Source organism: Epinephelus moara, chromosome 16 (assembly GCF_006386435.1).
Source record: "Epinephelus moara isolate mb chromosome 16, YSFRI_EMoa_1.0, whole genome shotgun sequence".
Classification (NCBI taxonomy): domain Eukaryota; kingdom Metazoa; phylum Chordata; class Actinopteri; order Perciformes; family Serranidae; genus Epinephelus; species Epinephelus moara.
The window spans coordinates 2,296,253-2,312,096 of record NC_065521.1 but is presented as its reverse complement, the minus strand read 5'-3'; the positions used below and the strand labels follow the sequence as shown (position 1 = coordinate 2,312,096).

The 15,844-nt window shown below is 47.0% G+C and overlaps 1 protein-coding gene across 1 annotated transcript in view; it reads right to left on the bottom strand.

The window, feature by feature from the left end:
• Positions 1–15,838, bottom strand: part of LOC126403032 (kalirin-like) — a 38,054-nt gene extending 22,216 nt beyond the window's left edge. The window contains exons 1-34 of the mRNA XM_050065428.1: positions 15,740–15,838; positions 15,439–15,631; positions 15,057–15,280; positions 14,645–14,972; positions 14,377–14,499; positions 14,109–14,300; positions 13,861–13,992; positions 13,604–13,738; positions 13,430–13,522; positions 13,170–13,292; positions 12,945–13,061; positions 12,799–12,873; positions 12,260–12,382; positions 12,101–12,153; positions 11,769–11,916; positions 11,481–11,677; positions 11,281–11,378; positions 9,043–9,206; positions 8,752–8,871; positions 8,591–8,670; positions 8,368–8,506; positions 8,154–8,288; positions 7,290–7,452; positions 6,945–7,060; positions 5,815–5,937; positions 5,559–5,741; positions 4,161–4,285; positions 4,016–4,082; positions 3,633–3,742; positions 3,414–3,483; positions 3,213–3,302; positions 1,004–1,096; positions 419–530; positions 141–331 (exon numbers count right to left, since the gene is read on the bottom strand). Of these exons, the coding sequence (XP_049921385.1) occupies positions 141–331; positions 419–530; positions 1,004–1,096; positions 3,213–3,302; positions 3,414–3,483; positions 3,633–3,742; positions 4,016–4,082; positions 4,161–4,285; positions 5,559–5,741; positions 5,815–5,937; positions 6,945–7,060; positions 7,290–7,452; positions 8,154–8,288; positions 8,368–8,506; positions 8,591–8,670; positions 8,752–8,871; positions 9,043–9,206; positions 11,281–11,378; positions 11,481–11,677; positions 11,769–11,916; positions 12,101–12,153; positions 12,260–12,382; positions 12,799–12,873; positions 12,945–13,061; positions 13,170–13,292; positions 13,430–13,522; positions 13,604–13,738; positions 13,861–13,992; positions 14,109–14,300; positions 14,377–14,499; positions 14,645–14,972; positions 15,057–15,280; positions 15,439–15,591 (4,395 nt within the window). The 5' untranslated portion in view covers positions 15,592–15,631; positions 15,740–15,838. The remainder of the gene's footprint in view (positions 1–140; positions 332–418; positions 531–1,003; positions 1,097–3,212; positions 3,303–3,413; positions 3,484–3,632; positions 3,743–4,015; positions 4,083–4,160; positions 4,286–5,558; positions 5,742–5,814; positions 5,938–6,944; positions 7,061–7,289; positions 7,453–8,153; positions 8,289–8,367; positions 8,507–8,590; positions 8,671–8,751; positions 8,872–9,042; positions 9,207–11,280; positions 11,379–11,480; positions 11,678–11,768; positions 11,917–12,100; positions 12,154–12,259; positions 12,383–12,798; positions 12,874–12,944; positions 13,062–13,169; positions 13,293–13,429; positions 13,523–13,603; positions 13,739–13,860; positions 13,993–14,108; positions 14,301–14,376; positions 14,500–14,644; positions 14,973–15,056; positions 15,281–15,438; positions 15,632–15,739) is intronic.
• Between the last annotated feature and the right edge of the window lie 6 nt (positions 15,839–15,844).

The following is a 15,844-nucleotide window of genomic DNA, read 5'->3' as shown; positions in this document are numbered from 1 at the left end:
CTGATGGACGTGTGTCTCTAATATCTGATGGACGTGTGTCTCTCATGGCTGATGGACGTGTGTCTCTAATATCTGATGGACGTGTGTCTCTAATATCTGATGGACATGTGTCTCTCATGGCTGATGGACATGTGTCTCACCCTCAGCCTGCTCTTGTACAGATATTTGGTTCGTCCCGATGAGTCTTTGATCTCCTTGCTGAAGATGAGTGACAGCTCAAACAGGAAGAGGTGTCTGTCCCGCCCCTTCCTGATCAGGGACTTAGGCTCCCAAACCAGGAAGGAGTCCTGCAGGAGGAGCTCGCCCTGCACCTCCAGTCCCTCCTCCAGACCTGCCGGGGACGTCGCAGCCGGTTAGTGTCTTTAAACATGCCTCATGTGGAGTCATGTCGTCCTGTGAGGACAATGATCTGCGTTACCTTCCAGCATGCTAACGTGCATGGCGTCGTTGGCTCTCTTGGGGACGCTCAGCATGACGTCCAGACCTTCCTTTATCTCTCCTTTCCCCTCCTCGCAGCACGCTAACAGCTCCTACGGACATATACGCACACATCAGTCCACAAATCACGGGACCAGAGACATGAGCTGGGCGACAACATAAAGCTGACCGTCCCCCACAGGACGGAGGAGGAGTCAATAGCAAAAACAAATGCTAGCTTTTTAGCACATTAGCTAATGTTAGCTTTGATAGCAAAAGAAATAATGGATTTCTCTGTGACACGTTTTTAGCTATCGTAAGCTTCATCTCAGTAACTGGTTTCTAGAAAGGTGCTGCTCAGGTACTGGTCAATGTATATTTTATAATAAATGTATTAAATGTGTTTCGGCTCGTCTAAAAACGTAATCATTTTGTGCTTTTTTAAAGTTACGGTCCAAAGACTAGTATTTTGATTTCATGAAGAGAGCAGCTCTGAATTGGTGTGAAATCACTGGAGGTCGACCGTCACAAACTTTAACAACAGTTTTGGTCTGAAGGAATTCTGTGGACCGACAAAAAGACGTACCTTGAGCAGCAGCTGGTATTTGGTGATCCTCTGAACTGGTTTGATGAGAGCGGAGGAGATGGAGTTAGCCAGGCCGTGTCTCCTCTGCACCTCCTGCACACAACAAGCGTTCACACGACAGTTATAAATATTGTAACTTCACTGATCAACATTTATTTCATACTGTGACTCGCTCTGGACGAGTGGTTGCCATATTAGCACAAAGCCGACAACAGCATCAACTGAACTGAGCTCTTAAGGCCAAAACACACCGGCGCCGTACGACGCGCGTCAAAACAGCCGCCCCCATTATTTTCTATTTACAAACCCACACCGGCGGCGGCTCGACACGCGTCGATGTGCCGCGCTGTGGCACTTCACGCTATTGTCCTATTTTTCCAGCGTTGCCGCCCTTGAAAACGCGGTTGGCAACCAGTACCGCCACCTAGCGGACTGGAGTGTGCAGTAGAAATCCGGTTGACGCCCCGCAGTGCGACGCTTTTTGTGTGTGTTGGGGGCAGCACTTGACTTGCGTCAATGACGCCACTGTCATATGACGCCGCCGGTGTGTTTTGGCCTTTAAAGTCTGAGAAATTCAGTCGCGACACTGCAGGTGAAAACTGTTTTTTCATACACTAACTAACTGACCTCTAACTTGATTTATTTTGCTTTGATAACACGTCTTCTTTCAGACAACATCCAAATACACATTTAGTTTTTTAAGTTCAGATTTATGTTCTTAAAATGTATGAAAAATTTGATAATGCTTAATTTTTATATTCAAACTTTAAATTTAAGGAGAATTGTTATATGATAAATAATTGTTTTTATAGCAGGAATCAACGAGGCAAGTTTCGTGATGATGTCTATTAGCTAAGATTTTTTTACCTGAGTGTCTAAATGTTGTAAAAAATGTTGGAATTCTACAAAACATATCTCTAACGGTCTGAATCATAATTCTCAGCTTCAGCAGCACTTACAGACACCAAATTCTCCACTTTAATTCCTGTCTGTATTTTGAAGGTTTGTTACAAAGGTGCTTGTTCATATATTCATATACGTTATTCATAGACTGATTGACAGAACGTTTTATTCCTAAAAACATAGTGAAAATGGATTTTTTTATGACAGGTTTTTTTTCTGATTTATGGAGTGATAAGAGATATCCAAACATCCCTCTGTAAAACCTTTGACTCTAATATGTCAACAAAAGTAAACAAGACTTTTGATCCACGTTTTGTCCACTGTTCAGAAATGTATAAAAATCAGCTCATATTTCATCAGATAATGCCTCAGTTGAATGTTTACACATAAAATTCGTCGAAAACCTGTACTACGAAAAATATTCGCCCCAATGTAAGTGATCAACTAAAGAAGTTTCATGATAGTGTCTGTTTGTTTTTTTGTTTTTTTTTTATTGAAAATGTTTTACAAACATTTACATTTACATTTTACATTTTTTTTTTTTTTAAATTCTGATTTATAAATCTCATCTTCAGTATTTCTTATATACACCAAATTTTCCAGTTTTATTCCTGTCTTTATTCTGGAGGTTTGTACAGAGAGTTTGTTCATATATTATTTGGGCACGGATTTATAGAGCTTTTTATTCCTAAAAATATGGCAAATTTGATATTTATGGCTGCTTTTTTTCTCATTTATGGAGTGATAAAAAGAGACATTAAAAATTCCATCATCCCTCTCTTTTGATTTTTATATGTCAACAAAATGAAACATATTTTGATCCATGCTTTGTCCAACATTCAGATTTATGTTCTGGAAATGTATGAAAATAAAATATAAAAATATAAAACTATGAAACATTTCATTAAAAAAAAATTAAAAATATCAGAAGCAGAAATTAGTTTTCTTATCTTGTGAAACAACTACAGCTTTAATTGAAGACAGGACACTGACAGAGGTCTCTGTGTACTGAGGTCATAGTAAAATGGCCCCGTCCCCGAGGAGACTGGCTCGTTGCATGTTCAGCTGACTGGCTGTGAAAACACTAAATTATTTTTCAGGTCACTGGTTTCAAACCAGTTCAGCCTCAGGGTCCAAAGTCTCCGTCCACGCAGAGACTCTCTTACTCTGAGACGTCCTCGATGTCTCCTGAAGGAGTGACACTGCAGTACATTTGTAGTGAATGCTCTCAGTAAAGGACAGACAGTTAAACTGATTTAGGATTATTAATAATCGATAAGTCAACAGATGTCGTCAGTAAACAAACCTCGAAGAATCCGACGCCGTGCTGCTGGATCAGTAAACTGGAGTCCGGTTTGTTCCTGCAGTACGTCACGTACATGTGGAACTTATCCGCCTGACACACACACACACACACACACACACACAAAACCAAAACATTTATCACTTTATTAACATGCTCGTTTACATTTTTACTTCATTAAAAACAAACAAACAAACTGGTTACCCAGGTAACGAAGCAGTGTCCGACGTCCTCAGGAAGCTGTTCGTAGTTTTCCAGCTCCTTCAGGAAAATACTGCAACACACAGAGTACAAATAAATACTTAAGTTGTAGTGTATCTCAGGGTACCTGTTGTGAAACTCGTAGACGTCCTGGATGTGTCCACTGTAGCACATGTACAGCAGTGTACTTCTTAGTGTACTTCTTAGTGTACTTCGTAGTACCTGTTGTGAAACTCGTAGATGTCCTGGATGTTTCCGAACACGATTTCGTCCTTGTTGGACAGACCAGGTGGGACGTCCTCGGAGCCGCTCGTCATCTCCCACAGGTACGTCTGCACCAGGAGAAAGTATTACTGCAGTACAGGAAGTACCCTCCACTCTGATGTAGTACTACGTGGTATAAGTACTTATCAGAGCTGTGGTTCTTCTCCTCTGTATCAGTGTGGTGTGTACTTCTGCCAGCAGAGGGTGCTGTTGGTGTGAGTACTCTGTGGTGTTGTGTAATGCAGGACATTGTGTGGACTGTACTGTGTGGTACTGTGTGGTACTGCGTGGTACTGTGTGGTACTGCGTAGTGCTGCAGTACTGTGATGTGAAGTGTGTACCTCGATACACTCCTGCAGGTCTCTGACGTAGACTCGCTCTGTTTGGAGGAGTTCAGCCATGATGTACCTGAGAACACACACGTGTTACCGCAGCACATTCACTCTGAATACTCTCACTCTCAGTACTTGTAGTACTTGTACTCACTCCTTCTTGCGGGCGGAGCGTCTCTTCTCGTCGCTGACTTGGTGACTCGGGTCAGACAGGTTGACCTCGGGGTCCGAGTCAGACAGACTGTTGGGGATCAGCTCCAGCTCCAAGTCCTTATTGTCCTGACAGGGACACCGTACAGCACGCTCATTAAAAGTACACACAGAGTACTACAGAATACTATGGCTTAACTTCCAAATACTGCAACTTAACTTCCAAATACTACGACTTAACTTCCGAAAACTACAACTTTACTTCCAAATACTACCACTTAACTTCCCAATACTACCACTTAACTTCCGAAAACTACAACTTTACTTCCAAATACTACCACTTAACTTCCCAATACTACGACTTAACTTCCGAAAACTACAACTTTATTTCCAAATACTACCACTTAACTTCCGAAAACTACGACTTAACTTCCAAATACTACGACTTAACTTCCAAATGCTACGACTTAACTTCTGAAAACTACAACTTTACTTCCAAATACTACGACTTAACTTCCCAAAGACTACGACTTAACTTCTGAAAACTACGACTTAACTTCCAAATACTACGACTTTACTTCTACGACTTAACTTCTGAAAACTACGACTTAACTTCCAAATACTACGACTTTACTTCCAAAGACTATGACTTAACTTCTGAAAACTACGACTTAACTTCCGAAAAACTATGACTTAACTTCCAAATACTACGACTTTACTTCCAAAGACTACGACTTAACTTCTGAAAACTACGACTTAACTTCCAAATACTACGACTTCACTTCCAAAGACTACGACTTAACTTCTGAAAACTACGACTTAACTTCTGAAAACTACGACTTTACTACCAAATACTACGACTTCACTTCCAAGTACTACGACATAACTTCCAAATACTACGACTTTACTTCCAAATACTACGACTTTACTTCCAAAGACTACGACTTAACTTCCAAATACTACAACTTAACTTCCAAATACTACAACTTTACTTCCAAAGACTACGACTTAACTTCTGAAAACTACGACTTTACTACCAAATACTACGACTTCACTTCCAAATACTACGACTTAACTTCCAAAGACTACGACTTTACTTCCAAAGACTACGACTTAACTTCTGAAAACTACGACTTAACTTCCAAATACTACGACTTCACTTCCAAATACTACGACTTCACTTCCAAATACTACAACTTTACTTCCAAAGACTATGACTTAACTTCTGAAAACTACGACTTTACTACCAAATACTACTTTACTTCCAAATACTACAACTTAACTACTAAATACTACGACTTTACTTCCAAATACTACGACTTAACTTCCAAATACTACGACTTTCCTTCCAAATACTACGACTTTACTTCCAAATACTACCACTTTACTATAATGTTCGTACCTGCGAGCAGCCTCCGAGCGCCGTCTCCAGCAGGTGACGGTACTGCCCCATCCTGACGGTGAAGTCGCGGTAACGTTTATCCACAGTGGAGACGCAGCGGCGGAGCTCAGCGCGGTGGGCGTGGCCTTTGGCCAGCATGCTCTCAGCCAGTTGGATGAGCAGGTGAACCTTCTCCTGTGTGTGCTGAGAGGCAGAGCGACAGGTGAGTAACGGTCGTCATACATGTATGTACGCACATCTGTGGGTGCGTTCTCACCTTGGCCGACACGCAGAACTCTCGGTGCTGGTTCAGCAGTTCTTGCGTCTCGGTCACCGTTGCCCCTGGCGACGTGTGCGTGGACAGGTAGTGGTCACCTGACTGCTGCAGCCAATCCAGAGCCTGCGGCGAAAAGACACAAATACTGTCTGGATTTAACCCTGAACAGCCCCCGTCATGTTACCCAGGATGCTTCAGGAGATGAATTTAGTCGACATGTATCCCATCATGCATTTCATATTGAACAGACTCAAAACTTCCATTCGACTAATTAACTGAATAATTTTTTGGCTAACCGTTTAGAATTTTAGAACGTGGGCGACTTATCAAAAATAATTTTGTTTCTTGAGACGTTTGGCTTCTGGAGGTACTTTGCCTTTACCTGAATACTTCAACTGTGCTACATTTATCTGAATACTGTAGTTACTTCACAGATTATAATTTTTCATACACCATATAAATTATATATTTATTCTGTGTGTTAATGTGTGATCTGTAAATATATAAAACACTGTCAACAAATACAAAAACATCTGTGAAATCAAATAACTATTTTGCTAATAAACAAATTCTGCGGGTGTAAAACTAAAATGCAAAAGCACAAGCAAATCCAAAAATAAAAAATATAAATAAATAATTGGTATGGATGTGAATGTATGTACATATATATACATATATATATATATATATATATATATATGTATGAAATACATTTTATTTATTTTATTTAATTTTTGGATTTGTTTGCGTATTTGCAGGGGTTTTTTTATATTCGCAAAATATTTTTGTTAGGTTTTGCATGGTGTCAATGCGCTGCCATAATTAAATGTATTCAGAGATGGTTTTTTTTGTCGAATTTGTTTATTGGCTAAATAGTTATTTGATTTCACAGACTTTTTTTGTATTTGTGGATGTTTAATATTCACAGATTACACATAAACACACTGGCTGTTCATCTGTTTACACAACTGATATTGACACTAATCTGTCTCCATATATCGCTGGTTTTACCTCATGAAAAGATGAAATTAATTCTTCCACCACTGCCAGTGAATAAATGAATTAATAATCATCCAAACTTAAAAATGGATATTAATTAATTTATTTTTGATTTAACGTTAACGGCGTACCTGCTGGGCGTGGCTCTGGAACATCAGGTACTGCTGGCACTGATCCAGTCTACGTTTCTTCAAAGTCCAGAAATGAAGAACTCTGTTTTCCCTCTGCAGCAGCTCACTGAGGATACCTGCGCTCACACACACACACACACACACACACACACACACACACACACACACACACACACACACACACACGCGCACACACACACACACCTGGATCAGTCAAACGAACGCCACGCTGCATACAGATATAAACCAGGTGGAGTCCCTCAGGGCTCTACACTGGCTCCACCGCATGTCTCTGTTTACACTGACTGAACATGACTCGTGTGTCTCTGAGTGTGTTCATTTCACCTTTGACCTGTTGCTCCGGCACCCTGGAGTGCCCCGTGACCTCGGTGACCCCCGTCACCCCGGAGACGGTGACGCTGTGGCCTGAGATGTTTGCCATGGTGACGCTGTTACGGTGGATGTACTTGAGGAAGACTTCGGCGTTCCGTCTGGCCAGAGTGCAGGCCTGCCGCCATCGAACCAAGACTGTTAGTCACCCTGTCACACTGAGGTTAATATATGTGAACAGCTCAGGACTTTTTATGACCAATAAAGAAAAGGACGCCTCGAGACGTTCGCAGACCATCGAAGACTGTCCACAACAAATAAATACTATCGTTTATCAAAGAACAGAGGAATCCTAATACTGATGTTTTTTTAAATACTACACACTGACACTCCTTGTGCATCAGTGTGTAACACCTCTCTTAATTAGGAGTCAGACAGGAGCTCTGCTCTGATCTCTGCTATGTTCTGATTTTACACAATGTCACAGCAGCAAATATCAAAACTAAAAACTGTAGTTCTACACTTGACAGAGGAAACAGAACTAAACTTTTAGTTTAGTTACACTGCTCCTCATGCATAAATGAGCATAGTGTCTCTCTTAATGTGGAGTTTGAAAGCAGCTCTGCTCTCTGCTATGTTCACATTTTACATAATGTCATAAAAGTAAATATCAAAACTACAACTGTGGTTAAAGAGGAAGCAGAACTAAAAATTTAGTTTAGCTATGCTGCTCCTCATGAGTAAATGTGCACAGCATCTCTCTTAATGTGGAGTCAGACAGCAGCTGTGCTCAGCTCTCTGCTATGTTCACATTTTACAGAATGTCACAAACAAACTAACAAAAACAGACTGTATAAAAGTTTCCAGGACTGTCCTCACCTTCAGGAACGCCTCCTTCTGCTCCATGTGTTTACTGACCAGCGGCAGGAGGAGCTCCGGCTGTCTCTCTCCACCTCCACACCAGTCCTCCTCCCTGCGGTACTCCTGCTCCAGACTCTCCAGCACCCCACACACCTGGAGGGGCAGGCAGACAGGTAGCTACACAGACAGACAGACAGACAGGTAGTGCAGGTAGACAGACAGATGGTGATACCTGCTGGGACGTCCTGTAGAAGGCTGCGGAGGCGTTGACCAGTTTGAGTCGGTCTTCAATCCTCAGCATCAGAGTCTGCCAGTGCAGCGCCACCGTCTGGGCACAAGACCGCACCGCATCTGGGTCGTAGTGACCTGACCTAAGGGGGGGAGGTCAGAGGTCACTTGATGAGAAAGAGGTTCGTTTCCAGCCTGCATAGATGTATGAGTGCTGTGTGACTCACCTGACCAGAAGCTCCGCCCTCTGCTGCAGCGCCAGAGCCACCTGGTGAGTCCTCTGCAGGGAGTCTGCGTGGAGGAGAGCCTGAAAGAGATGTCACATGAGGAGTTTCACTGACTGACCTTGTCTTAGTTAAGTGACTGTGAAATCTTGGAGTGCAGTTACCTCTATGGCCTGTTGGAGGCGCTCGTGCTCCCTCTGCAGCTGCTCAGCTTCAGACAGACAGCTGGAGTTCAACATGCAGGACGACAACATCACCTCCCCCTCTGAGATCCAGCCCAGCACCTGAGACAGGCAGGGGGGAAAGAGACAGACAGGTGTGTGTTACCTGTTTGACCTGACTCTGCAGGTGTGTGTTACCTGTCTGACCTGACTATACAGGTGTGTGTTACCTGTCTGACCTGACTCTACAGGTGTGTGTTACCTGTTTGACCTGACTCTACAGGTGTGTGTTACCTGTTTGACCTGACTCTGCAGGTGTCTCAGCTGCAGGTTCTGCTCCAGGTGTGTGTGTGTGTGATCTGCAATCTGCTGCAGCTCCTTCTGTTTGTCCTGCAGGAGGCGCTGCAGCTCGTCCACCTGAGCTGAGAGACCCCCCTCCGCCTCAGACAGCTCAATACCTGACACACACACACACACACACACACACACACAGTCCTCATAAGGTAGGTTAACTAGCCTTGTGAATTTGCATTTTAATCTCCGTCCATGTGTGTATTTGCTCGTCTGTGTATCTCCATGGCAAAATTCAATCCCCTGGTTTCCATGGGGATCAGCTGTGTGCTTCAGAGAGCAGTTTCCATAGCAACCCCATCCCCTTCCCCCCATGATCTAATGTGCCCCCCCCTCCTTTCCCCCTGACATCATCATCATCATCATCATCATCATCATGGCTGCTCGGTCCAAACTGTGAACCGACGTCTGATGCTGTTAGAGACTCCTGGAAACTCCTGGAACTTCCTGAAGGAGCGCAACACGCCCCAAAATGAAATCCAGGCAACCTTGAAGCACGTCAAGGACCACGTGGGCCCTTTAAAGCATCTTTACCTCCTCTCTTTGTGAAACTGTCCAGTGTCACAGAGTTTGGAACCTTCTCAAGGACCAAGGACCTCCAGACACAGCTCACAAACTACACACAACCACTCAAGGACCCCTAGAATCTACAAAAACTTCTTTCAGTGTCCTGGAACCCTGTCAGCAACTCCTTGAATTCATTTAGTGACCAGTGGAAAACTACTACGGGGTTCTGGAACCTCTTCAAGGACCACTGGAATCCACAAAGATTTACTTTAGTGTCCTGGAACTCTGTCAGCAACTCCTTGAATCTACTTAGAAACAAATGGAAAACTATCAAGGGTCTCTGGAACCACTAAGGTTCCCTTAGTGTCCTGGAACCCCATCAGGGTCTCCTTGAATCTACTTAGGGTCCAGTGGAAAACTATCAAGGGGTTCTGTAACCTCTTCAAGGATCCCTGGAACCAACAAAAGTTCATTCAATGTCCTGGAAACTGTCAGCAACTACTTGAATCCACTTAGTGACTAGTGGAAAACTATTAAGGGACCTTAAAACATCTTTAAAGACCACTGGAACCTCATAGGGGGTCCATTAGAACTCCCTCAGTAATCACTCAGCCCCATTGAGGAACACTCAAAACCACCAAAGCACCCCTGCAATCAACAAAAAAAGACTCCAGAAACTTCCTTAAGTTCTTCCTTTGAGGGAATACCCTTATTAGGGGCCCCCAGAACCCCCTCCTGGAGCTGTGTCAAGGACCCCTGCAACTCCCCAAGGAACCTCTAGAACTCCCTTTGGAATTACCCAACAAAGCACTAGAAACCACTCAAAGATCCCTGGAACCCACAAAAAACTTCTGGAAATCCCTCAAGGTCCCAGATACTTTGTTAATGATAGAATTACTTGCAAGGACCATTGGGCAATCCTGGAGACTTCTAGGACCTCCCTTAATGTCCACTGAGAGCTCTTAAACACCATATGATCCCTCGAACTCCTCAAGAATCAGAAAGATGTAGAACCCAAACAAGGTCCCCTGGAACACACTGAATGACACACTTAAATCCCTCAAGGCCCCTTGGATCCTGTCACGTCTGAGGTTACCTCCGGTTACCGGTGTGACAGTCCAATAGCTACAGGAAGCTCTTGTAGAACTGCTTCAAGAAGCAGTGCAGAACCATCAAGGATCTCTAGCATCTCCTTGAGAACTTCTGAAACCCTCTTCTGAAAGTCTCTCAAGATCACCAGAGTTCTGTCAAGGGTTCCTGGGAATCCCCAAGGTAGTAGTGAAAGCCCTCCAAGGACCAGTTGAACATTTGGAGGCCTTTCAGTGACCACATGAACCCTGTGCTGATCTATCCCTCCGTTACCTTCGCAGACCTCAAAGTGGCCTCTGGGAACTCTCCAGGAACCCTTTTGATGGCCACTTGAAGTCCTCAATGGTCTTTAAGAGCCACCTGAAGGACCACGGCTCTATCAGGCTACACTGGAACTCCCAAAAGGAGCTCTAAACACCCCTGGAGGCCCCCATGTAGCCCCCATCTGGTCTGTTGTGGTGTACCTCAGGGCTCTACGCTAGATCCTTGTCTTTTCTGTTATCTAAACCACCAGTTGGCGCCGTCATTCAGATTACTACGGATGTTTCCGTCAGTACTCAGTTAAAGTGACAGTGTGACTCGTACCTGATGCCTGGACCTCGGTTATGTACTGCTGAAGGTCATGACCTTGTTGGATGACCTCATAGATCATGTTGTTCATGGCCAGCCGTCGCTCCATGTGCCTGCGGATGTATCAGTCACTTAGTCAAAGCCCAACATGGCCTCTGTTTTTTTTTTTTTTTTTGTCATGAGTCATGATGATGTCAGCACGCCGGCCTGTTTACCTGTGGATGCGCTGCTGTGCTAGCGTTAGCACCTCTGGGCTAGCCTCCACCAGCCGCGACTGGCCCAGTCCCAGCTTGTCCTGGGCAAGCTTATCCTGGTTTGCGTCTGGCATGCGCGGCGATGCTAGCTTCTCTGCAGAGAAGTCCTGGGACTGTTTCTGGAGATCCTGCTTCCAGGCATCCATTTCCCCCGTTACCTAGGAAACGCACAAATGTTCACAGGGAATGGAACCTTGACGCTAAGAACGGAGGTGTAACATGTCGATTATTGATTATTGATCAGTTTACCTCCAGCGTGCACTGCTGCAGGATGCGTAGCTGCAGGTACACGTCCAGTCGGATCTTCCTCTGGTGGAAAAGTTCCTCCAGCTGAACGTGAGACTCCTCCAGCTGCTGCAGTACCGTCTCCACGTGAGCTACTGAGCTGCCCTGGGGCCTGAAACAAACGCGCCTAAAGTGGTCAAACAAACCTGAAACCACGAGGACTTCAGAAACTACAAAACAAACACACCCAAACTACAAAACAAACGCACCCCCACTACAAAACAAACACACTAATAATAACACACACTGGCTCCACACAGGCCTCTGAGCCGCCCTGATGAGTGAATCAAACACACCTGAGTTGCAGGATGAGGTCTTCTCCTTCCCGGATGACACTCATCGCAGCTTCCTGTGGGTCAGGGTTAGAGCTGGGGTTAGTGTGAGGTCAGAGGTCAGAGGTAAGGGGGGTGTTAGTGTGTTAGGCTGCAGGTCAGAGGTCAAAGGTCAGCAGGTACCTGTGTGTTGGCCTGTTGCTGCTGCTGCTGACTGATGAGAGACTGAAGAGACTCTACGGTGTCGGGACAAACACACGGGTCAGAGGTCAGCTGCTTCTGGAGACCCTCCATCCACACTGAGAGCTGAGGAGGAGGAGGAGGATGTAAGTTCCAGTTCCAGATGGTGGTGTCAGGTGTCAGTGGGAGGTGTCAGGTGTCAGTGGGAGATGCCAGGTGTCAGATGGTGGTGTCAGGTGTCAGTGGGAGGTGTCAGTGGGTGGTGTCAGGTGTCAGTGGGAGGTGTCAGGTGTCAGTGGGAGATGTCAGGCATCAGAGGGTGGTGTCAGGCGTCAGAGGGTGGTGTCAGGTGTCAGTGCGAGGTGTCAGGTGTCAGTGGGTGGTGTCAGGTGTCAGTGGGAGGTGTTAGGTGTCAGTGAGTGGTGTCAGGTGTCAGTGGGAGGTGTCAGGTGTCAGAGGGTGGTGTCAGGTGTCAGTGGGAGGTGTCAGGTGTCAGTGAGTGGTGTCAGGTGTCAGTGGGAGGTGTCAGCAGTGTGTGTTACCTCCTTGGTGTGGGTGTAGAAGGACACAGCCAGGTCCAGCAGCAGCTTCCTCTGCTCCACCCTCTGGATGAAGGCCTGCACACACAACACACATTAACTTCCTGCAGCACTTCCTGTCTGTGCCCTTCACAATAAGAGCAGTGTACCTGCATGCGGAGCTCCAGGTCCCTGGCAGCCTGGTAGATCTCCTCCTCCTCACACTCTCCTGACTGAGCCAGCTGGTCGGCTGCTTCCAGGAGCTTCTCTGCGTTAGTGTACGTGTTCTGACACACACACACACACACACACACACACACAGGTATCATTTATTCAACATGGCCGCTGCGGGGTGCATCAGGTGATCCAGGTGTGGGCGGGGCTCATGTGTTTACCTGTGCCACCTGCTGGAAGTCATCGTGGCGTTTCTGCAGCGCTCGCGCTCGGTGCAGAGACTTCCCCACCCCGCTGTGTTTGTTCAGGAAGACTTCACCATGCTGCTCCACCCAGTCCAACACCTGAGAGACAGACAGGTGGACAGGGAGGGAGAGACGGACAGGTGGAGAGGGACAGACAGGTAAAGAGAGAGACAGACAGGCTTTAGGCGTCCATGAGTCTGGACCTGAACCCTGACGTAGGTCTGAACTCGTCCTACCTGTCTCACATCCTGCTGAAACACACACAGCTGCAGGCGCTGGTGGAGGCGGAGCTTCCGGTGCTGCCACGCCCCCTCCACCTCGTGGTGTCCCTGCAACAACACAAAGACAACGTCACACCTGGCCACCTGTCTGTCTCTTGGCGATGTGTGACATGTGACCATGACACGTACCTGCATGACCTGGTGCAGAACTCCCATGATGCCGTGCGTGGCAGCTGTGAAGTCCGGTTTGGCCGTCGACTCCTCGGATTCGGTTGCCGGGCAACGTTGGAGGACGTCCAATAAGGCTTTCCCGCTCTCACTGACCTGCAGACAGACAGGTAGTCAGTCAGACAGACAGGTAGTCAGTCAGACAGACAGGTGGACAGTCAGACAGACAGCTGGTCAGTCAGACAGACAGACGATTGGAGGGACAGACAGACAAGTACCTGGGTGTAGTTGGCAGAGATCTCCTCATTCAGCTCCTGGTGTTTTTTCGTTGCAGCCTCCAGCTCTGCTGTCGCCGACGGCAACGGGCCTTCAGAGCATGCCTGAACCCAACCTTCCACTTTGAGCAGGAACTGGACACACAGACAGACATACAGACAGACAGACAGACAGGTGGAGAGGGTGGAGGTGAGACAGGTGGGGACAGAAAGAGAGGTGGTGAGACAGGTTGGTATGTAGCGCTCCTCACCTGCTCTGCCCCCTGGTGGAAGCCGGTTGCCATGGCGAGCGTGTTGCTGCGCTCCTCCAGCGCCGTCGTCAGGGACTTCCAGTCTTCCTGAAGCCGCGACGACACCATGGTGATTCGCTCCGCCCCATAGTGACCGGCCTCTGCCAGCCTGGCTGCCACGGTAACCACGCTGTCCACGTTGACACTGCCGTTCTGCGGGGAGACGCATTGTTAAGGTTGTATTTCACACAACAAACAAACAAACAAACAAGCAAACAATCACACTGACCATGCAGTTGGCGGTGAAGTGCTGGTGCTGTGTCTGGAGGTCGAGGGCATGCTGGTGGTTCTGCCCGACCTCCGCCAAACTCTGCACGAACAGTTCTTTACTGTGAGCGATCCACTCGGACATCTGAGACGGAGACAGTACAACAGTGTTTCTGTATCAGTGGTAGTATTTCAGTGAAAAACAGCTGCAGTAGTTCGGTTATCAGCTGTACTGGTTGTTTAGTGGTAACTGTACGTCAGTTAGCAGTAGTAGTAAAATTAAATATGACCTTGGTGGCGTCCTGCTCAAACAGGTGCAGCTGCAGCGCCTGATCCAGATGCAGCTTCCTGTCGCTCCAGCTCTGCAGCAGGTGAGTGCGAGCCGCCTGCAGCCGGTCCAGCAAAGACGAAACCTTTGGCGCAACACTCTGGAAGTCCGCTCCGCCCGACAGCCAGCTGCCGTGACTACCACCGCCGCCACCACTGCCTTCAGTGGAGGTGTCACTGTGGGAGGGGCCCAGGCGCATGCGCTGGAGCAAGCTCCGTCCCTCTCGCTCGAGGGCGTCGACTGGTGCCGTGGCGATGGTGTTACGGAGACGGCCGTGTTCCTCCAGAAGTCTGGAACGGGAAAGAATTACTCCATAAACAAAAACATCTTCATAAAAGCAGTGGTTCATAGTTATTGAACACTTTGGAACTCACTTGCGGGCCTCGTCCACATCCTGGGGCTCCGGTATGCGGTTCAGCCCGGCCTCCAGCTGCTCCAGCTGGGCCAGCAGCTGTGTGGCGGCCCCCATGAACTCCTCCAGACCCAGACGCAGCTCGGTCCATTCGACATGGTCGTACTCCAATGAACCGCCGAGGTCAGAGGTCAGCTGGGAGGGATCGACGAGCCGGGACAGACCCTCCACTGACACCAGGCTGGTCTGAAGAGACAGTCGGGTATGGTCAGTAAGCAGCAATAGTGTTAACCTCAGTTAGCAGCAGTAGAACTATTCATATCAGCAGTGGCACTGTAAAAGCACTGGTAGGTCTCTGGTAGCACTTCAGTTAGCAGTAGTATTGCAGTTGTGAGAAGTAGTACCTCAAAGCTGAGCTTGGCGCTGCCCAGGTTGGTCTTGTGTTTCTGCCAGAAGGTGTCTGGTTTGATGAGCAGCGCCGTGTGGATGTTGGAGGAAAACGACTCCTGCAGCGTCCGTAGAACCGGTTTGACGCTGTCCCACTTACTGCCGCGCATGTCCACCACCACGGTGAAGCCACGAGCACGCACATCCTCACTGACAGACAGACAGACAGACAGACAGACAGAGGGGTTAACAGGGGAGACAGGCCAAGGAGGAGACAGGAGGAGAGGCCGACAGATACACAGACCAAGGGAGTGTTACCTGGGTATGGTCGCCAGGTAAGTGACCAATCGGCTGAGGTCTTCTTGTTTTATTCGATCATGATTGGTCCTGGCAGGGAAGGTCAGGATTGGTCCGCCACGTTTG